The following is a 23,125-nucleotide window of genomic DNA, read 5'->3' on the forward strand; positions in this document are numbered from 1 at the left end:
ACTTGCTGTACTCTGGAGAACCATTTGTGTGCTTTCAATCCTTGAAAAGAGATAAAGGATCTATTCAGAAAAATAGCAGGAAGAAAAACCATGTGGTTATTAAAGAATATAATAGCTTAATATTTAAGCAACCAATTTTAAAATATTGTAATAAGAGTTTTGCCCATTGAACAAACAAAAATGCAAGATCTGCACACTCCTATTTTTTAAGATAATTTTATTTGCTCTAATATATCAATAGAAGGGTGGTAGTTCAAACTAAAATGCGTGTGCAGCTAGTGTGTTGCCAGGAAATTAATTTATTTTAAAAACTTTAGATACAATGAGGCACTTTACCTGACTCCTCTTTCCAGGCAAGAGACCAGAATAATCAGAGAAGGTGCTTTTCACACTTGTATTTATTTTCTTTAAATAGTGATTGTAATCATAACTACAGAGGAAGTCCAGGAGGCATTTCACCCAAACTCACTACAAACTGCGCACCAGCTTTTCTCTTCTTTGCTGGTAGATTCACAATTGACATTGTCATTTGCCCTTTCCAGATTCCAGGAAGTTCTTCCATACACTTTTTCTATTCCTACAACACCCCACGTACCATACGCATACAGTACACTCAGTAAATGTGTTTATTTTATTTTTCCTCACATATGACTAAAAACAATGAGTCATCTGACATTAAACAGTTGTCAAAATATCAAAGGTGACACAACACATAATCTATGGCAATAAAACTGTGGCACTGCTATAAAATGTACTAATAAGCTTATCTACTGTTATAAAACTTTGGCAGGGGCAACTATGAAAATTGACTTAGTACTTTTAGTATGCCTTATAGACTTCCTCAGCTTTCCTAGCAGGTCACTAATCCATGTTTCAGTAGAATCAGAACACAAGCGAGATTAAATAAAAATACATGAAAATGAAGCTCTGACCTGCTCAAGTTCCTGGAATAACTAAAACTTGAAGTTCTCATCTGAAAATAATAACATTATCTTAATGGGAAGAATATTTTTAAGGACCAAATCAGGCTTTGCATGAACTGGACAATTTAGAAAAGTGGGTAGAAATTAAATAACAAAGCAAATGTACTCAAGGACAAGACATTGTCAAAGATCAAGGTACCAGCACACAAACTGGGTAAGTATCAGACTAGGCAACAAAACTATAGAAGAATCAATAGCATAAAGCAGTTTTTAAAAATGCCATTTTGCATTGCATCAGTAGAAATGTTTATGGCAAAACACAGTAAATATAAATACGGCTGCCAGTGCTGTGGACAGTTGTCAGATGCTGTCGCAGGTTTGGCCTAGCTGTTGCCAACCCTGGACTGGCCCCCCCCTTCCCCCTCCCAGAACCTTCCCAGCAAGGGAAAGGGAAAAAAACTGAAAAGAAATGCACTTTAAAGAAACTGAACTGAATAAAAAGAATAAATTATATTTACTAACATTTACAAACCACACTGTATACACAATACATAGGATCTCACCCCCCAGGGGAGAGGGGAAGGGAGAAAAGGGAATTGATTAGCTGGGAAATAGGGAAGACACCAACCCAACCCAGAGAAACCGAATGAATCAAAACAAATACAATTAAAAAAAACTCAAGGAAGGGGAACAAGAATGAAACAATCTCACCCAGGACAGGAGAAACACCAGGCACCGGAGGGACCAGGCTTCAACCACCTCCCTCCAGCTCCTCAGCCAAGGAAGGGAAGAACCACCACTCCCCCACTGCTACGTGGAAGACACGTGTGGAATACTTGTAACTTCCTTAGATACAATGGTTACTGAGGAAGCCATGGGTCAAACCATTACAGATGCTGAACCCTTCACTTAAATCCAGTTGTAAACAAGCTGGAGAGATTGCAGAGTACAGCAGCAGAAACAAGATCCTTGAACCCATGAGCTTCCAAGTAGAGAACTGTTTAGTCTAGAAAGGGAAAACATTTGGATAGAGACAGGATAACGGCCATAAACATGGATCTGTGTTTTATTTACTTGCTAACCCTTCAGGGTAAATGTTATTGGGTGGAAATGCTGCCACAGCAACACCTCATCTTTTATCCAGTGGGCAAGGGGGTTGGTTATTATCCAAGTAGGAAGCGGGTGTGAGGCCCCAGATAAACCCTGCTCCGTTCAGCTCCATAGAGCTCTTAAACTAAACATGACTCATCACTGGAGGAATAGGAACAAGCCAACTGTAGAGGGGAGCTGCCTTCATCCTGAGCTGCCGAGGAAGTCTCAGAACCAAATGAGGTCAGCAGAAGGGCTTGCCCATGAGCCTGAAGAGCTCCTCAAGGGCTGTCAGCAGTCAGGAGCAGCTGAGGCCAGGAAACCACTCGCAGTATATGTGTGCAGGAGCAGACAGAGCACCAACCATCTGCAGGTGAGGGATCTGCTGCTGGAAGAAAAGACTATGAGATAGGAGGCTGCAAATGTTGTACAGGTGACATGTGGATGAACAGCCTTGTGTTCTCCTCTGTTACTGCTGTTTTCTGACTTGCTTTTTCTTCCCCTTGGTTCAGCTCAAGGGACTGAGCTGGCAGTAAGCCTAAGGACTTAGGCCTATGTGTGGCCAATTCCACAGAGCCTCATGGGGAAAGCCTTAGCTGGCAGGCAGCAAGGTGGGGCCTAGTAAAAATGCTTCTCCAGGAATGGAGGAATACTCTACTGGAGTATGCTCATAAAGGTTGGGTTTATAGTTTGAATTTATATTCCTTTTTTCTAAAAAAACCCCAAGTTTCTTAAGCTTTTTTAAAGAAGAAGATTATGTGATTGTGCTTTTGAGCTCTGCTACTCAAGGGAGATCTGTGGAAGTCAGTGGCAAAGAAGCTTTCAGAGGGCTTGTTTATTTCCCTATTTATCTCTGGGGCAAAGGCGGAACTCTGGAAGGTACTGGGAATCACAGGTATCAGGAGCACTTCTGCATTAGGATGATACTGCTGACACACTTAGGTCTCTCTTTCTGGCGCACTGACCATGCACATACACACCAGCCCTCTGCAGGTACCCTAGGGCTCCAGGTGGGCTAGAAACAGCAGGTGCAAAGCCATTCAGCTGGTTTATACCCACAACTGGACACCCAACTTAGCTGATTTAAAATCTCACTCTTCTCAGGGATATCTTAAAATTATTGGAGTTCAGCCACTTTCAAGGAATTTTGCAGGGCACAAATGAAAATGTTCTAATGTTTGGGCCTCTCCTTGAATAATTGTGTTATTATGGACAATAACAAAGCTTGACATGACTAATGTGCTTGTATAGGATGTAGGCAGTAACTAATTAACAGCAGCACTTTGAGAACCAAGCCTACTAAAATCAGTGGGAAAATCCCTGTAAATCTGAACATGTTTCACTTTATATGGAAATGTTCAGTGCAACTTTACCAATTCAACTGGTTTGACCTGTCCTACGACCTGTGTAAGACTCCATGGTCAAATATATACAGGGTTTTTTTCTGTCTTAGAAAGTTGTCTCATTCTTAGAAGAACTATGAGTGTAGTTAGACCACAGAGGGGAGTGACCCAGTTGATGGAGCCCATCTAACAGAGTTTGCTCATTTGGGATGTTCCATGTGGGATGTGTATGCCAAAGACACAATCAGGAACATCCTAAGTCTTTGCACTTCCCAGCCTCTCAGCTGCCCCCTGCCAACACTCACCATCAGTGGCTGTTGGGGGAAGCTAAGAATTAACAGCCCGAAAGCTGGAGCTCAAAGCAGCCATGAGCTCTGGATCTGGGCTTTGGCAGCACCTCACAGCTTTCCTTATGCTGCTGGAGAGCAGTGGCTCCTGCTGCTCCTCCCTGTGAGTCAGATGAGCCCTCAGAGCTCACACTGAGCCCTCTGTCATCACACGGCTCCAGCAGCACGTGTCCACCCTTAACATTCCATGATTATCTTCCACAGGAGTGTTTTTAGTCTCTTCAAGTGTCCACATTGTTTATTCTGTATTCACTTTCCCTCCCTTTTCTTGTTCTGACCAAAAATCCGCTTTTCATCTTGTTGCTACTGAGTTCAGCACTATATTAATGCCTGTCCTTCTCTCAGAGCTGAAGAACCACAGAATCTTTTACTGTTTTCCACAAGGCTGGAAAGAAGCAAAAAAAGAACCAATAATCTTCAAGTGTGTCATGCAAAAATGCACACAAGAAATTAAAACTAGCTTGTATTTAAATGCAACTATTGATACAAGTAGTGCAACTTAATCCTCAGTGTGGATTACTGAAACATTCAAAATGATTTATACCTGTGTCGATTTTTCTAGCAGGAAATCTGCTATTCCCATGTTTGTTTCAGGGTTTCTCCCCTTTGTGCAGGGTGCATGAACAGGTCTGTCTGTGGTATGTTACTGAAATATATGTTTTACTGGCAATAAAGCATTTCAGAATTTCAGTACTTCAGTGGTGAGGCCACACCTTCATAAGTTAATTACACCTGCAGTCTAACACAGGCTACAGATATCCAAGTTCAGAAAATAAATAGCTTTTTGGATAAATAACTATGAATCAAAAAAGCTTTTTCCCAAAGTATCTTCACTTACCCCATTCTGTGCAACAATGGCATCCAGTATCATTTCATGTGGCATTTGATGTATGCAGGATTATTTAACATTCACTCTGAAATTGTTCATCAAAAGGCCTTTTTGTTGCAGCCTATTTTGGATAAACAAATCTTGTAATTAAAATGCAACAAGCACCACAGTGCACGCCAGCACTGCACCCACACAAAACCAAACAAGTCATGTCCTGCACATTGCTCACTGCCAGCCAGAGCTCACCCCGCACTCCCCAGGTGTACTTTTATACTCAAATCACAAACAAATTATATTTGTTTTATACATTTTGTGTGTGTCTGTATCTATGAGGTTCAATAAGGCAAAAGACCCAGGTCCTGCACCTGGGGCACAGCAACCCCACACAGTGTTACAGCCTGGGGGAGGAGTGGCTTGAGAGGGTTTGCTCCAAAGGGACTCGGAGGTGCTGGTGAACCGTGGCTGCACAGGAGCCAGCAGTGCCCAGGTGATGGCAGCTGGGCCCGTGTCAGCAATAGTGTGGCAGCAGGAGCAGGGCAGCGAACATCCATCCATCCCCCTGTACTCAGCACTGCCACACCTCGAGTGCTCCGTTCAGTTTGGGCCCATCATTTTAAGGACATTGTGGTGCTGGAGCGTGCCCAGCAGAGCACAGCACGGCTCATGAAGGTTTAGGAAACACGCGGAGTGGCTGAAAGCCGGGGTTGTTTGGTCTGGAGGAGGCTCTGAGGGGGAACCTTCTGGCTCTCCACAACGACCCGAAAGGGTGGGCTCTGTGGGGCCGGTCTGTTCTGTCTGCAGTGACGGCCAGAGGAAATGGCGTTAAGCTGCGACAGAGGACATTCAGATTAAATATTAGAAAAAAAATCACAGCGTGGTCAGGCATTGGAATAGGTTGCCCAGGGATGTGGTGGAGTCACCATTTCTGGAGGTGCTCAAGAAGGTCTGATCTAGTGTTGGGTGATACGGATTAGTGGTTTCAGAGGCGGTGCTGGATGGATTTGATGATCTTACAGGTCTCTTACAAGCTTGACGATTCTACAATTACAGGCATAAAGGCGGGGCCGGGGTCACCCCGCTGGGACACCGCTGCCCGTGCAGGCCGCAATGCCGAGAGCGCGCACGGCCCCGCGGCACGCCGGGACTCGTAGGCCGCGGCGGGGACGCGCCCAGCGGGGGCTGCGGGGGAGACTACGAGTCCCAGGCGCGCCCGCGGCCGCGGGGCGGGGGCAGGCGGGGGCAGGAGGGGGCGCGCCCGCAGCCCGGGGCCGCTCACCTTGGAGCCGAGCGGCGGCGGCGGGAGCGGGGCTGGGGCAGGCGGCGCCGGGAGGTGAGCGGAGCGCGGCCGGGGCTGAGCGCGGTGTGCGGGCACGGCGGCGGAGGGGGCCCTGCGGGGGAATCGCTGCCCTCGTGAGCGGCTCTCTCTGCCCGTGAGGGGATCTCTCTCGCCCTGATCGGATCTCTCTAGCCCCGATCAGGTCTCTCTCCCCGCGAGGGGGTCTCTGTCTCGCCCTGATCGGATCTCCCCATGAGGGGATCTCTCTCCCTGGGCCGATCTCTCCTGAGGGACTGTGCGAAGCGTCGCTCGGGTCGCGCTGTCGCGGTGCTTGCGGCTCCAGCTCGGTGACCCCGGGCCGGGGGTGACCTGGGGGTCTCGCTGAGGGTCCCCCCTCCCCTCGGCCCCTGAGCCCGCGGTGGCAGGGGCAGCGGTGGCAGCAGGGGGAAGGGGGGCAGCGGGGCAGGGACAGCGGTGGCAGGGGGAACGGGGGCAGCGGGGCAGGGACAGCGGTGGCAGGGGCACTGGTGGCAGGGGCAGCGGGGCAGGAGTACTGGTGGCAGGGGCAGCGGTGGCAGGAGGTGCGGGGCAGGGGCAGCCTCGCTGTGCGCGGGGGCTCCCGGGCAGCGCCCGCGCTGCTGTAACTGTAAAACACGCGGAGCACCGAAGGGGAAACCAGAGGGAGGTTGAGAGATCAGTCATTTCCTCGTGTAGTGGCAACAACTCTCCGGCTTTGGGCTGCGGGGCTGTCAGTTTAGGTCGGAGCGACTCTCCTAAGAAGTGTTGTAACTAGAAGGGATAATTGCTTTGCACTTTATTACCAGCTTCGACCCAAAGATCTGCAAAACCTTTCCAAAACCTCTACTGGACTATTCCCGGCCATCTCCCCCGGCCTCCCGCCCCTGCAATTTTCAGGCACAGAACAAGATTTTGCCTTTCCCCATGTCAATGTCTTTCAGCTTCTGGTTCATGAATTGTGGGAACGTTTTGAACCCCGTACAAGGGATCAGTGAACACAACTAGGGAAAACCAGCCAGAAAAGTAAGTAGGCTTAAATCTGCTGTGCTCGTGCCCGTGCAGCTATTGCAAAAGTTTTAATTGTCTGATCACTGAAATATGGTTGAAAGCTATTTCAGGATGGTTCGAAACTTTGGATAAGCCAAGATGCTGTTGCAGCAAGCATTTAGAGATAGTCCAGTAGTAAGGAAAAGACAAGAACATTAAATTACTGCAATTATTTCTGCTGATGATTCAGCAGAATATACGTTCATAATTCTTCAGATCTATTCCAGTAACACAGTTGTACACAGCATTAGTTTGGATGTGGATGACTGACAATGAGGGTCTGGGCACTGGAATATTTTTGGCAGAAGTTCTCACAAAGGATAGCTAAAATCTGCAAACAGACTTTTAAAGTGTTAAAACCAGAATTTTAAAATGTTACTTTGACTTACATGTGCAGTAAAAGGTATTTTGGGTTCGCAGGTGTCTTGATTTATATTACAGAATTTTCATAAGATGCTATGGTAGAAATAGAGAAACTAAGGTAATTAACCATAGTTTCAGAAGCAAGCACGTGCAGGTGATTTGCACTGAATTAACTCTGTGAGGGTCAGCTCTTGCCTTCCTCGAGGGGTAGTAATCACACTTCAGAATACTTGGTTTATGGCAGCAAGTCCTTGTAGGACACAGTCAATGTTCCAGTTCTGCATTTAGCAGTATTTCCAAAGTGAAGAGTTTTACTAGTTGTCTTGCACTGTGTTGTGAAAAATCTCTGAAATAGAATGTGGGAAAGGTACAGGGAGGGAATGGAGTTTCACATATGCAAAGCTGCTGTTGCTAGCTGGTACAGCATATTGATTTGCAATAGCAATTCCCCACTTGTATAGGCTTAAGGGTATTTAACTCAGCAGTCTCATGCTAAAAGCTTCATTACATTTAAAAGTATATTTGTGGAGGGAGCTGGGGCAATATTGGTTTATAGCCAGAATCAGATTTCAGTGAAGGAAAGCTCCGAGTCCAATAAGAAAAAAACCTGCTGCTACTTCCATGCTTGAATTCAGATCTCTAAACTGTATTTCCTCTGTCTGAGTAATCTGTACAGGGCTGGTGTGGGTTTTTGGCTTATACTGTATAAACTTTGTGCAGGGTAATAGGTTTCTTAAAGGTTGATATAATTCAAAAAAGTGAAGATGACTAAGCATGGTCCAAGTGAAAGGCCTAGGAAATGGTGACATTTTTAACCTCTGCCACAAACTGAGCCCTGTTTTCTAAGCTGAGTTCTTACTGAAATGCTCAGATCTTAAGGCTTGAAGCACTAAACAGCCACTGAGTCTTGCCTTTTGTTTGGAATTTCTAGTCCATTACTGTGGTTCAGATCAGTTCTTCATAGGTATGATAGTTTTTCCCCCCAAATGCAATGATTGTAGGACTTAAATAGTCCAAAACCACGTGGAAAGTTGGTTATTACTTAATGTGATGCTAAAATCATGCAATATTGAGACACCCATCTAGCACATGGCTGCAGTACTGTTGCTCTTTTCCTAACAACTTGAGAAGGAAGAACTGAACATATGTTTATCTGCTCTATTATTATAATATAGACAGAACATTATTGTCTTAAACTACTGTTTATTTAGACTGTAGCTGTAGCTTGTGTAAATGTGACCAATTGTGCAGCCAATGAGTTGCCTAGAGAAGCACAGAGTCCTTTGAGCTCTACTGCCTCGCTTGATCTGTATCTGATGAACTACTGACTGCTATTTTTTTTCTATTTTATCACTGATACAGTTTTTCCATAAGAACCGGTTTTCTAAAGCATGTGTTTTTCTTTCTTGATCATTTGCTAGATTTGCAACTTTCAGCACAATAAGACCATGTTGAAGCTGAAACCCTCAAGTTCTAATTAACCTACTGATTTCCTAGTTAAGTTAAATGAATTAAGCACCTGCTTTATCCTGATGTGTTTCTTTCCCTAGATCTGTTAGCCAGCTGAATGTCATTCTGCTGGATCGTATTTTGTAATAGTCCTTCTTGATAATATTTCTAATATGACTATAAGACCTGCCATTGCTGTTACTTTATAATGAGTTATCTGTAGCTTTTTGCTCCTGAGAAGTATAAGCGGCAGTGAAACGCAGGTCTTGTAGTTATTTTCCATGTGTCCAGGTAAGAAGAAAGCTATAGACAAAGAGATGATGTCAAGTATTTCCATGGGTCTGAAGATATATCTGTAAGTTTGTGAAGGCAGTTGAATGAGTTTTGCAAGTCAGTTGCTTTGATGGGACTTAGATTTTATTGATAAAAGTACATACATGAATCACTGGCCTATACAGGAGCTTGGACTACTATTCTCAAAGACTTGCATTAACTGTTTGTATTATTTTGTGGAAGACCTCTGTGACAAACCATAGTGTGGTTGCCTTCTTGAAAGTTTTTTACAACAAATCTGTATTTTTACTGCCTGGGTGGAAACTTTTTTTTTCTCCAGCCTTCACTGAAAACTTACAAGTTTTGCACAAGTGGTGGACCAAGTTTTACTGCTCTGTTTTGACTTGCTTATCATTTCCTATGTCCAATTTTGTTTGTGTTGTGTTGTTGTGAGCTATGGGGTGGGGCACGGGGTTTAGCTGATAGATAGATTTTAATCTATTAATTGAAAACCTGGCTGGGTTAGAGCTAAGGTCAAAATGCACATTTTTCATTTATTTTATGAAAATCAGGTTTTGAGGCCAGGCTGGTACTTTTGAGAACTCCTCAGGAAGCCCCTTGTAACTAACCTCTCATTACAGGTTGGATGAGGCTTTGAGCAACCTGGTCTAGTGGAAGGTCTCCCTGCCCAGAGGGGTTGGAACTGGGTGATCTTTAAGGTGCCTTCCAACCCAAATCATTCTATGATTCTGAAGCAAACACAGAATTTTCTAATGCAATTAAAAGATTGCAGTGTCTTTTTAAAACATCCTTGTGGTAGTTCAGTCTATTTAGGGGCAGGTCAATTAAGCTTAATTAAGGATTGAGCTGATTAGGCATTACAAAATTTCAATTTGAGACACCTGGTTTTCATGAAGCAGAATTCAAAACTCCATATACCATATATCCAGGAGAGAAAACGTTGATTGCTACTCAGAGGTGCCCACTGGGAGGTGCCTATTCCTGTTCTCAGAGCTCTGCTAAGCTCAGGCATATCTGAAGAGTCATGTCAGAAACAAAGCTACAGACCTTTCATGAATACAGGCATCTGTAATATCTTCTCTAAATACTGCTTTATGGCATAACGTGGTTCAAGTCCTTTCCCAGAGGAAGCTAGACCTGACTTAATTTGCCAGTTTAGCATGTTGGCATCTACCTCTCAGTCTCCTGCTTTACCAGAATCCTGCCATAGCTTTGTAGTTTTAACATAATGTTGTTTTCTATGCCCTCCCTATTTCTTTCAGGTTTAATGTTTCTATACCTTCTGTCTCTGGTCAATTGCATTTTTTGTTCTGGAATTTTGCACTATACTGCTTGTTTTCTTGTTTTCAGTTCTGTATTAGATGTTTCTTTGCCAGTTTCATGTTTAAAATAAATACTTATGATCTTTTTTTTTCACTGTGACCTTGCAGATGGTGTTTCGTTTATGTCCCTATAGCTGAACAGCTGACCTGAGTCTTTAACTAAACTGCAGGTGTAGCTTGTCTGATTTTTCTTTTTCCCTGCTTTCTGGTATCATTTGTTTCTCTTGCATATGTGTTCCTGAGAAGGAGTCATCAAAAAATTACTCCATGAACATTTCTTCATTTCATTTGATGATCCTCAGCCTGGAACCCTTGTGGTTCTTCCAGTTCCTTCGTCCTTGTTTTAGTGTTAGCTGTTGCAGGAGTGCATTCATACAGGGTTGTTCTGCCAAGTCATTGGAAGAGTCAGTTGAAGAAATGTTCAGCTGTATGAGAGTGGGTCTTTTGGCTTGTGCAGTTAAGAACATGGGACTGTCTCACATTAACATGTGAGCTGTGTCATCAGACACAGAAGAAACACAAACTCATAAGGTGAGCTGCAAATAAAGCAGAGTTATGCTGTGAAATATTTACTAGAGAAACTTCTCTACATGTTCCTTTTGCTTACTGTGAATTTTAAAATATTTCAAGGAAAAACAGTATTGGACTGTGTTTGTTGTGCACTCAGGACTTTTGTATGTAACCTTGGCATCAAGATGTTGAGGAGGGTTATTCCCACTGTCTGGCATTCACCTTCAGAACATGAAGCAACACTCTTAAGTGGCTTTTAAGGAAACAGAATGTTACCACTTAGAAAATATTATCTTTAACCAAGCAACAGGAGACAAGATCTGTCATAAGTCACATCCTACTCACTGCTCATGTAGGATTTGGTTTCATATCTAATGCACAAAAGATATACACAGAAAACATGTGTTATAAAGTAGCTTCCAAGAATGAAATGTTTCTTCCAAATGCACATCCTAACATGGACAGGGAAGTTGAACTTCTCTCTCAAAACTGTCATGAGGAGAGTTGCAGCTTTGATAAATAGTGCTACTGCTTTCCCAGGGAGTGGCTGCCCTATGCTGAAGTTCCTTGTTGCCTTCCAGAAGCATCAGTTCTTCAGGAATTTCTTCAGCATGGCAGTGGCTGTAGTCTCTTCTGTAGAGGGACAGGTCCTTTCAGAAAGTGTTAAGAAGAGGGCCTTTTAGAGGATCCTGGGAGACTTTTCAAAATCTCATGTTAGTTAAGGTATGCCTTGTAACTTTATGCCATGTTTTCAGCAGTGAAACTGGAATGCAATCCCATTATAAACCCTCTCTTTTTCCCTTTCCTCAACCCAGTTGTTTCTTCCTGTAACCACACTGTGTTTTACTATCCTTCAACTTCTTTGACTTGAGAAGTTTGCACTATGAACATGGTGACTGAAATAATTTGGTTATAAATATCAACCTTCTATTTTTTGTTGTACATTTTTAGCTTGATGCAGCACTTGCGGGGCTAGTGATGTGTGTAAACAGTTGATGGAGCAGATACAGAGGGGGGATATCTTTTGGTGGCTTCTCAGCAGATGGGAGCTTATCATAGAATCATGTAACTTCTCCCCTCTGCACAGACACTTGTTTCCTGTGTGCTTGTTCCACTTTACCTGAAAAGTTGAACCACTGCTGGAGGTCAGTGGTGCACTGAGATCACATGAAATGTAGAAATCTTTCTGGCTTAGATTGGTGTGTGTGCATGATCTTGATTTTTGTTCTCTTCTTTGATCAACTGCAGCTTTGTGATGAAAATTGCTCCAACAAAGTTTTTGGCAGTGGATTGCCTCTGGAAAAATAAAACTGGCTAATGATTACCTGTCCCTGAGGTGGTGTACATCCTTATCACTTGGCTTAAGCACAACGAAAGGGTCATCAGCCATGATACCGTTTTGATAAACGTATCTGATTCCACCATCAGTAGCTACTGCTTTTGGCAAAGGGACGGAGGATGGCAGATTCAGACCCAAGGTCACTGGAGTCACAGAAAGGAATAGGAGTGTTCGTATTACCTTGGCTTCTCCTGGTTATCAATGTGTTTGTATTGGAAACAGAAGCCATCTCTTATCTGTATCTCAGAGGAACGGAGGCCAATGTTCTGCTGCTCAAAGGGTTCCAGGTGTTTGTCTTATGTGGAATTGATTAAACAGCTCAATCATCATAATAGGTTCCTAAAACATTCTCTTGTTGAAAGCAAACATAAGATTGCTGGTTGATAAGAGATACCATTAAGATACTAATGAATTCATTAGTCCATGGAGTAAATCTTTGAAGGCTAAAGTATTTTTTTGCAAGGAATATAAAATATAAATTACCTCTTATCAGTTACCTAACCTTTTAATATATATATTTATAAATATATATGTCTATTTTGTTACCATTTTGAGAGGATCTCTGTGCATCACATGTTATAAATATGCTCTTTTCAGTGGGTAAGATCGGTTTATTAGAGGAAAATATGTCATGCTGAATCCAACAGTCTGAGGAAAGTGACATTTCTGCTGCTGTTCCATATCCCCAGATCCAACCACTACCAAAGCTGAGGATGTGTTCCCTGTGAGCACACACAGAGAACACATGTACACAACATAGTTGCATGGCAAGCCACGCAGATGAGACAGGCAATTCTGACAGCTTCAATCCCCTCCCCTCTCTGGCTCAGCAGTGTAGAGGTCCAGTTGTAATAATATATGAACTCAGGTAGAAATACACACTCAGGCATGTACAAGGTGGATCCCTCCAGCAGCTTGGCTCAGACACTCAGTCTGCTAAATAGCTGCTTCACCCATTCTCTCCAGCTGCTGGCAGCTGGAATGGGAGCCCTCAAAGGCCCCATGTAGCCCCACTGTAGTTGTTGGTGCAGACCATCACATGGCACACATGGGGCTGGCCACGACTTCCCATGTCCCCAGAGCTGCTCCCCCAGGCTTGTGCTCCTAGAGACAGGCAGATGCTTTCACAGCCAGAGCTGGCAGGGACTGCCATAGTCCCACTGGTGACCCTCATGTGCTGCCCTGGACTGGTGGACGTGAGCGTTTGGTAGGCTGATGGCTCAAGTGGTGGACCTGGCAGAAGCCCAGCAGGGATTTTCCAGGTTCTCTGTTCTGCTCTTGTTCTTCTGAGTAATTCTGTGGGTGTGCAGTAAAGCTTTTATTGTACAACCCAACATATTTTTTGTAGCCATCTCACCTTTCTGTGAAGTGTAGAGTAGAAGTTTTGCCTGTCTAAAAACTGCATAGAAATTTAAAGTCTTGGGGGTTTTTATTTTAATTACTTTTCCCAAAGGTTCACTACTGGAGTTCATTTCTTAGATTAGAACCTACACGGGGGAAAATCTGCTTGTTTCACAGGTTATTTCTAAATTTGTGAAGTTCTACACAAAGGCTTCAGGTCTAAACAATCCAGTTGTTAGTGGATTTAGTGGGAGTAGTGGAGGAGGAATGAGAATGATAAGCACAGTCCAAGAAAACTAGGAGAACACATTCCTTATGACCCCACCCAGTCATTTTACACCTTTGTGCTTGTTTTAAAAAGCAGAACTTAGAATGTATCACTCAGGGTGAAAAGTGGAAGGGCAAAGGGCACTGGGGAATGAGACGAGAGAGGAAATAAAGAAAGGAGTGAACATGAGGTTCCTAAAATCACCTGGTTTTGTGTCTCACCTCTTCAGACAGCAGGAACAGACCTTGCAATGACTCTGCTTTGCAGTGTACATTTGGGAGAGCATATTTTGCATAGAATGGCAAAATTTCCACCAACCCCTTGGATAATGGCAGTCATCTGTATTTGTAAGATTAAAGATAAAAAATACTTGATGAACTTTGCAGTTCATGATCAAACCTGGAATTCCCTGGCACAGGACACATTGTAACACAACACTAGTACTGTCCACCTGTGCTTTTTTGCTACTTAAAGCAACTCTGTGCTTAGCTGCCAGAAGAATGGTTTTTTTCTTTTTTAAAACAGGGAAGACAGTGAATCTGTCACTGACCCCCCTGTTGCATTAGGTAGTTCAGATACATTCAGGTTAAATACAGGAGGTTAAAAGTTAAAGGGCCTATTAAACTTGCAATAGTCACACAGTACAACATTCTTCATGTCCTCAGCTTCTTTTCTTCTCATAGTTGTATTTCGAATCTAAGGAACAGCAGCCAAATCATTGTCCCTGTAAATCTTATGGCTGCACTCTGATTCATGAGAATTGGATCAAAAGTTACTGTCCCCTGCAAGAGTCAGTGCAGATGGCTTGACAGCTCTCCTTTATCAGCTAAGATTGGGAAGAGAAAGTACTAAATTATTAGTGATAGTGTTGTAAATTCATATTTGCTTCACCTTTTATTTTCTTTAACACCTTCAATTTGATAATAGTAGTAAAGGCATGACAGGCCTTTATCAGTGAGATAAAGATTTGCCAGCTCCTAAGTCTTTAGCATGCAGCTTTTAACTACTTCAGCTCAGTTCTTATCTAGCTGATAAGATTAATGGCAATGTTTCTTACAGTTTTTTAACTTTATTCTTGCCATGAAGTTCAAAGGTCATCTGAGAGCAATATTCCACTCTCCACCAGTGCCTACCTCTTCCTTTGGACAAAGGTCTGTGAGTTCAGAAATCACAGTGGTAAGCTTTATCTTCATGAAAGTGACAGCACCTGCTTTTGCTCTTCCTCGAGCACTCTGGGAGTGGAGGGCAAGGCTGAATTTCTGAGCCTTGGGCATCTCTGTTGGTAGTTTGTTATACAGCAAACACTTGGAGAGATACTTGAACCAGTCACAAAATGCTGCTGTTTTGCTACTCTATGAACAGTGTGTATCATGTTGTAAACACAAACATCTCAATCCTTGGTCTACGTGTGCTTTTGCAAAAGAAATGGATGGTATTAAAGACTTTGATCTTTTCTGTATTACCTACAGCTTAGCATTTAATATTGCCATTAGAGAACATGCTTATGCACAGCTGTTAAGATGAAGTTAGTGATGTGACATAGAATACAGAACATGATATATTCAGCAATAGTATTGGGGTAGATTTAGGACCTCTTTAATGGTGTATGATTTTGTTCTCTATGTTCTGGTATCCACTGTGAACTATAGCTACAGACAAGATCCTATTGTATCCTCTCTCAAATTTACTTTCATGTTATCTGGTTCTCATGATTCAGTGCGGTGTAGCTTCTTTTTCAAACAAGAACAGAATTGTTCAATCTATAGTTAAAACCTTCAGACCTAGTGCTGAAACTTGGGTTGTGACCTCGGGTAGTGTTTCAAACACCACCATCTGGATAACTGCTTTGGAGTTGAGTCTTGTTCAGTTAGTCAAATACACCTGTATCATTTATTTTACCATGAAAAACAGAGGCAGGACAGGACTTGTTCTGTATATGCTCATAATACCTGGAAGAGTTGGAGCATGTATACAGAATGGGAGGTCTCAAGACCTCTCTGTTTCTACATTTACATTACAAATTTTTGTGGCTCTTCCAAATATTAACCAATCTACTTGAAGCTTAATAAACTCAAAATGTGGAAGTTCAGGACCTGAATTGCCTGGGATTAGCAGGGCACTGTCTTGTGTTGCTGTGTCTTTTGGAGCAGAAGAAAGGCAGGGTGTATGTTTTTTTAAAAACTTGGCTAGAAGTGTTTTAATATTATATTCTCATTTCACTGGAGAAGTTTGGCCAAACACAAGGCTCTGAACTGATTGGGTTTGTGTCTTTTTCGTGCAGCTGTAGTTTTAATTTGTTCTGATTTGTTGGAGTTGGTTTTCTGACTGGTTAAAATTACTTCTTAATTTGTGAATAAGGCCAGTGTTGCCAGAACACACCAATTAATTACTAGAAAATATAGACTCCATGTGAATTAATGACATAAGGGACTATTATGGAATCCCAGAGTGGTTGAGGCTTGAAGGGACCTCTGGAGATCATTGATTACAACCTCCCTGCTTAAGCAGTCACTTAGTCCAGGTCACCCAAAACCATATCCAGTCATGTTATGAACATCTCCAGGGTTGGAAACTCCACAGCCTCTGTGGGTCACCTGTTCCAGTGTTTGGTCATGCTTGCAGTCAGTAATTTTTCTTTTTTTCTCAAGTTTAAACCGAACTTTTTTTATCTCCGTTTGTGCCCATTGCTGTACCCCATATTTATATCCATTGGTATGATTTCCCTGTCCCTTCTTCCTCTCTCCAAGCTGAATAGTCCCAGCTTGAATTGCTTGTTATGCTTGCATTGCTGTTACTTGGGATGGTCCATTCTTGAGTGTGGAGCAGGTAATCCCTGAAAATCAGCCAGCCCTTCAGGACGCCTCTCTTCAGGACCATATCACATGGGATTCTTCTAAAGCAGGTCCCTGAACAGGCCAAACTCTCCTGAAATCTGGGGTTATAAATCTGCTGCATGTCTTGTTTCTCTTGGAATTCTGAACTCCACCATCTCATGGTCCTGCAGCCAAGGCTGTTCCCAGACTTCACATTCCTGAGCACTTCTTCCCTGTTTAAAAGCATCAGGTCCAGCAGAGCCTGTCTCTGTCAGCTCCGCCATCAACTCTGGCAGGAAGCTGCCATCACTGCACCTCAGAAGGCTGCTGGATTGATTGTGCCCTACACCACCGTGTTGCCCTTCAAGCAGACACAAGGATAGTTAATGTTTCAGCTTCACTGGGCAGAAGTTCATACACTGGGATTCATGGTTAGCTCACCGTCTGTGACAAGGCAAGATGTGAAGCAGGAAGTGGGATTTGTGGGAAGGTAGACACTGACGTAAAAGAAAAGTGCTGTGTATGTTCATGGAACAGGCTTCCCAGGGAAATGGTCACAGCACCAAGCCTGACAGAGCTCAGGAATCATTTGGACAATACTCTCAGGCACATGGTGTGACTCTTGGGGGTGGTCCTGTGCAGGGCCAGGAGTTGGACTCAATGATCCATGTGGATCCCTTCCACCTCAGCATATGCTGTGATTCTCTAATTTACAAAACATCATTTAGGCTTCTCAAACTATGGAAATGTGTAAAAGAAGTCTCAGGAGTACAAAACCAAGCTGTGATAGTACCCCTGATATGATACTGTTCTTAAAATATCTAAAAGAAGTTTTAGATATTTAACACAATGAAGCTGCAGTCAATCTAGAGTGTAGTGTAAATTAAAAAATTATAATTTTATTAAAAATATCCTCTTGTGGCTGACAATGTAGGAAAAATGTTGCTTGCTTACAAAATACTGAGAACTGAAGAGATGCTAGTTTGTGTCTGTTCTAGGAGACAGAGACCAGCAAGACCTGAGTGGAAAATTCCAGCACCTTCATCAGACTGAAGGCTCAGATAGCAATATTGGTATTTTGCTGCTGCTCAGGCTGTATTTGCTGAATCAGAACATTGGGCCAATCATGGTTAGCTTTGTCTGAGTGTTTAGATAGCAATTTGTTTAATTTCTACGTGGTAACCCTTTCCTAGGAAAGTATTGATGTACAACTGAAAACTGAACACCCTTGGGTTAGCTCCCTTGGTTGAAGGCAAACACATGCTAAAGTGACTTGCTGGACTTGAGCCCAAGGGCCTTGTTCACGATTATGGCTCTGTTTCCCATTGCACTCACGTTCTGTCATCAGATGTAGCACTAGCCAGCATCTCTGCCTAACGATACAGCAGCCCTGTCATTTTGCTCAGAATTTGGAGTTATGTTTCTTACCCAGTATTTCTGGAGGCAGCCAACACTGGGCAAAGGAATTAGCAGAGTGTCTCCTAAATATGTTAAGATGTTTATGGCACTGAATGAGACAAACAAATAGGTCTTTACAAACCTTCTGGGTAGTTTTAAAATTGTGCACATCTCCTCATTCCTGTTTTAGTGGGTGCGGATTGAAAATAGCAGTAAGTGGCACATCCATTGAAATAATAACTGTTTGAAAGTAGTGAATTGTGCATCCTTGAGATGCTGTCTGGAAAAAGAGGACAATACAGATGGATGCATGTAGGAAGCAACTGGCTATCTGGAAGAAAGAAGTGCGTTTCTCAGTGTTGAAATTGGAGTTCTGTCTTTTGGAGATGGATGTGCCTGTTTGTGAGTAAGCAGGAAGTAACTTGGCAATAAAGTAATCTCCCTCCAACAGTGACATATTCTTTAAAAACTGAGGGAAAATCCAGGTAGGCATGATGCAACCTTCCAACTTTGTGTCGGCTGCTATTTACAGTGTAATTAATACAAAAGCTTTCTTTACCCAAGAGAAGTGTAAATTATTGGCTTCTATTAATTTCCATAAAGACTGAGTGTGGTTTATTTTCTTACTGCAGTCCAGTCCTTGTCAAAATCCTTCATTTGCAAGGAAATGCCAAATCTGATGTTAAAAAAGCAAATTTATTTTGTCTGCAACCAGGTTTTCTGTGGAGACTGTGGAACTTTTCTTCCTTGACTCCTGCTGTGTGAGATCAACTATGGAACATGCTCAAGAACATGAAGCATGTCCTGAGCAAGCCCAGAGGTATTGTGTGGAGAGACCAGTATATAACCAAGAGCTCTTGCAAGGGCAGCTGCACAGGCGACAAAGGACACCTCAGACTTTAAGGCAGAAGATTGCACACTCTTGTCGGTAGGGCTTTTGTCTTTGTTTCACTGTTTAGAAATATTGTAATTCTGAATTGATTCATGTGCACATACTTGTAATCTCTTCAAAGAAACCTAAAAGATAAAAACACTAATTCTACTTTGATTATTCAGCAAGACTGTGATGAAGCTGTGTATGAGCTTTTAATGTTAATGTATAACTGTATTAGAAAATGTTGTATCAATTAATTGAATTGCGTTCATCAAAGTGCAAAGGGAAAATACACAGCATAGGAATGTGAAGTATTGGTCAAATCATGTGATGTTAGTTCATAAGACCCAGAGAAGTATCTGTCCTTTTTACATGGAAATACTTACAGCCAAATTTCTGCTTCACATAATCCTTTCACAGAAGAATGGAGATGTATGACGTGTGTAGAAATCTAAATTAAAAGTCTAATAAGGATTCTGTAACCTTTAATAAACTGCCTTGCAATCCTAAGTATCATCTGGTTAGACCTGAAATGTCTTTAATTGTGCTTCTCTTGCTCCATGGTACCAGAGGAAAGTGAAAAGAAACTTATTGTCATTAAGTTCTTGTTAATTTTTTGTTTCTCCGTGCTTCATTTGCAGAGTTTGTTCAATTTCTTGCTCAAACCTTGTTCTGCAGTGCAACAAATGATTTCTGCCTCATTGCTTTTCTATAAAATATTCCTGGTCACATGATTTGACATTTGGAGATTAGGTTTGATTTATGGAATGACCTTTAATGGTAAAGACACCTGGTTCTGACACCTCAGAAAGCTTATCTGCCCTGAATAAAAAATACGTGGATCACAATCCTCCTGACCCATGACTTGTTGTCATACAGTCTGCTTAAACGTGGAGAAGTGTGGATGACCCTAGTTCCTCTCTCACTTGTAGCAACAAACTTCTTTACTGTGCAGTTTAGTCCCATGAGAATTCAGAAATGTTAACAAATCTCTGCAAGTCTCTTGCAATTCCCCTACACAGAAAAGCATTTATACGACCCAGTGTTATATTTTTACCCAAGTTTAAACTTACGTACCACAATACAATCAAAGTATGATGCATGGCAGCACTTGATAGAGACATTTATTTCCTGGTTCTGTTCATTTGTCACGAGTCAGGGTTTCAAAAGGTTACTCACTCTGCTAAGAGCCACAAGTGTCAGTGCTGCTGGCTGCAGCCCCTTTCCTTTCTGGGTGAAGAAGGATTGTGTTCTCAAATGGCCTTAAAGCTAGCCCAGCAGGACTAGTAGTGAGAGTAACAAGTACTTCTTAAATTAATAGATCTGGGTTTTTAAAAGATAATGATATAAAGTATTATAATCAAAAAAGCATAAAGCATGCATATAGTAAATGGGAAAAAGCACTGCAAAGTACTCTGATGAGTGAAAATGACTCTCAGAGAGCAAGTTATCCTCAGGGGATTCTTACTGGGAATGATCTCATCAAAATGTGTTGTGTGACTGCTCAATCGTGCGTGGACTGGAACAGTTTCACTTCCCACTGGCCTCCAGCCTCTCAAGACTGTCATTCTCTTCTCCAGCTCTATAAAGTTTGTGAACAGCACCAACATGTGATTAAGGGCTAAATTAACTGGAGGCATGGCTGTTTGTCCTTAAGTTTGTCCAGAAATTAATGTCATCGGGAGTCTGACCCTGCCTTTAATGAAACTGTTTTCCTGCTTAGAGATGAAAGACAACTTTTTTCAACCTGTTTGTTCCCTACTAGTGTCTAATTTTTTTTCTGCTTTGTATTTTCAGTTGTTCTTCTAAGAAAGCCAAGTCTCATCTTTACAGTTTCTTACCGATTTTAAAATGGCTTCCTTGTTACCCAGTGAAGGAATACTTATTAGGAGACATTATCTCAGGTATAAGCACTGGGGTTATGCAGCTTCCTCAAGGTACGTGTACCTCTGGATTTAATTATCCCTTCTTTGCTTTTTCTGTGTGTGCCCTTATGGTAGTGCTTGGCTTCCTGAACCACGTGCTCTTGAGAACAGGACGTGTTTCTCGGGTGTCTGAGGAGATCAGTGTGGCATTCTGCAGACCAGCCCATAATGATGATTCCCTTAAAACTGCAAGTCAGTGATCTGCAGCAAACTCTGAAAGAAGCTTCCTCTCTAATCAATACCCACAGCTCTCAGTGACAACAACTTTTCACAGCTAAGGTGTATGTCTAAAGTTTTGCTGAATGCACACAGTTATGTACTGATCTCATCCTTCTGAAAGTCATAGCAAATTTCCTACAGAGGGGACCAGTATCTAGAAGACATATAGACAAATGTCTCTGGAGAGCAACTTCTGCAAAATAGCCAAACTAAATTCAGCCAGAGAATTCAAAGACTGATCCCTCTTGTTCTCTTAAGACTGGAAGTCACCAGTTTAAGCTGGAACTATAATAGTGGGTAGTGATGTATGTGGTGGAAATAGATCAACAGTATGTTCTGTAACAAGACTGCAAATCTGTGGAATTTCTATTAAATTAGTTGGAAGTTTAACCCCAAGTGGCCCCTGGTCCTGAAGCAGGAGCAGGCTCTGTGAAAGACAAAGAGAAAGCCAGTGTTCACCTCTTTGCTTTGCTCTTGATGAATGGACCAGTGGAAGCTTCTGTTCAGCCTGACACTTACTGTCAGCATTTTCAGAACTGCTAGGGGGTTAGAAAGCAACAGCATTTCTGTAGCAGTATCATTATGGGGTGTTATCACTGCTCTGAGAGTGGCAGCTTCACAACAGCTGCCACAGTCCCAGTTGATTTTCCCAGAAAGTCTTGGAGCAGAGGGAGTGCTTTGATTTGCGCAGAGCCCTGTCCAGAGGAGTTGTGGGTGATTTAATTAAGCATATATGTTTACTTGGGTGTTGGCTTATTTCATAGTTGCACCTCATTGTTCCACTTTAGGCTGAGGCAGGTCTGAAAAATTAACCTGTAAATCCAAGAAGCCTAGATTTTAATAGGAGGTGACTCATTAAAACAGTGAAATAACTTAGTCCGTGTAGTTAATTTCTGTAACTTCCTGGTTTTGTGTAAATTTTGTAATTAAGGTTATTTTTTTACATGCGTGTAAGCATCAACTCATCTTAAACTGCTAACAGGTTAACTGGTGGGGAAATCTGTCATGTACTAGACACAGACACTACCAGTTGAATACTGAAACATAATGTAGGTCATGACATGATAAGGACACTAAAATTTAAGTGGTCAGCAGTGAACTTTATACTTAATTTTGTGACTGTTTTAAAGTAAACATTATTCATTTGGTGACTGCAAACATGCCCTTAAACTGCCCCTGATCTTTCCTTTTCTAAAAAGACAAAAGTTGAACTTTATTTTTCTGGAATGGGTGTAATTATAGCAAGCATGAGTTCAAAGAATCCTGGGAATCATTCCAGGCAGAACTAAAATGACCACAGTGTTTTAGCCATGACCTCCTACCAAGTCAATATCTCTTCAGTTTCCTGGCACTGACAGCCTTCAAAAATGCCAGTACAAATGAAAAGGAATAAAAGGATATTCAGATCAGGAACTTCACAGAGACCCACCCTCCCTGTTTTGAAACCACTGCTCACTTGTACTGTCAAGTTCATCATCGTGTTAAAGGCCAGCTGTTACCATACAGGGTACTTTGCTGATACTGCTCTCATGACAGGTAGCCCTTGGGTCAGGGAATATATGTGGGATGAGGTTTAGAAGTATGTTTTAGAAGCTTATTGCTGCAAGAAAATAAATGGTACCATCACTCCAGTTCTGATAGGAATATGAATTCTTGGTTGGGACTCAGACATTTCTTAGGGCATGGGCAAGGCCCTGTCTATGAGTTACTAAACTGCACAAGAGCACTTGCTCCCTGCACAAGGGATCTTGACAGAAGATCCCATCCTAGTTTATTCATTTGTTGTAACCTCATGTTCTGTCTCCCAGTTTAATGGGGAGAGGTGTTTTTTAGTATCACTGGCTCTCCATGGTGGCTGTACCATTGCTTCCTTTTGTAGTTTGCACTGGGCCGTTATGGTTTTTGGTGCTAACTTGGACTAGGCTGTCCAGGTGTGGTAGGAGCACACAACGTCCTCAGGTGTTACCAGCCTGCACTTGTGAAGGTGCAGAAGAACCAAGCCAAGCCAGGCTACAGTGTTTCCTCCTTGAGGCACATTTGTTCCATTGTGGTGTCTGATTGTCATTAACACAAGCCTTGTAGAACTATGGATTTTGCTGGAACTGCTTGGGACATGGCATAACACATGGTGCACACCA

At 42.5% G+C, this 23,125-nt stretch overlaps 1 protein-coding gene across 6 annotated transcripts in view; it reads left to right on the forward strand.

Moving 5' to 3' along the window:
- The first annotated feature begins 5,778 nt into the window (after positions 1-5,778).
- Positions 5,779-23,125, forward strand: part of SLC26A5 (solute carrier family 26 member 5) — a 34,714-nt gene continuing 17,367 nt past the window's right edge. For 3 of the 6 annotated variants that reach the window (XM_071552671.1, XM_071552674.1, XM_071552676.1), the window contains exons 1-4: positions 5,779-5,861; positions 6,767-6,848; positions 18,685-18,897; positions 20,641-20,780. In XM_071552671.1, the coding sequence (XP_071408772.1) occupies positions 18,743-18,897; positions 20,641-20,780 (295 nt within the window). In that variant the 5' untranslated portion in view covers positions 5,779-5,861; positions 6,767-6,848; positions 18,685-18,742. Of the gene's footprint in view, positions 5,862-6,631; positions 6,849-18,684; positions 18,898-20,640; positions 20,781-20,843; positions 21,048-23,125 lie in introns of those variants that run through there. The other 3 variants (XM_071552672.1, XM_071552673.1, XM_071552675.1) reach the window with 3 other exon arrangements.

This window comes from Pithys albifrons, chromosome 3 (genome assembly GCF_047495875.1).
Source record: "Pithys albifrons albifrons isolate INPA30051 chromosome 3, PitAlb_v1, whole genome shotgun sequence".
Classification (NCBI taxonomy): Eukaryota; Metazoa; Chordata; class Aves; order Passeriformes; family Thamnophilidae; genus Pithys; species Pithys albifrons.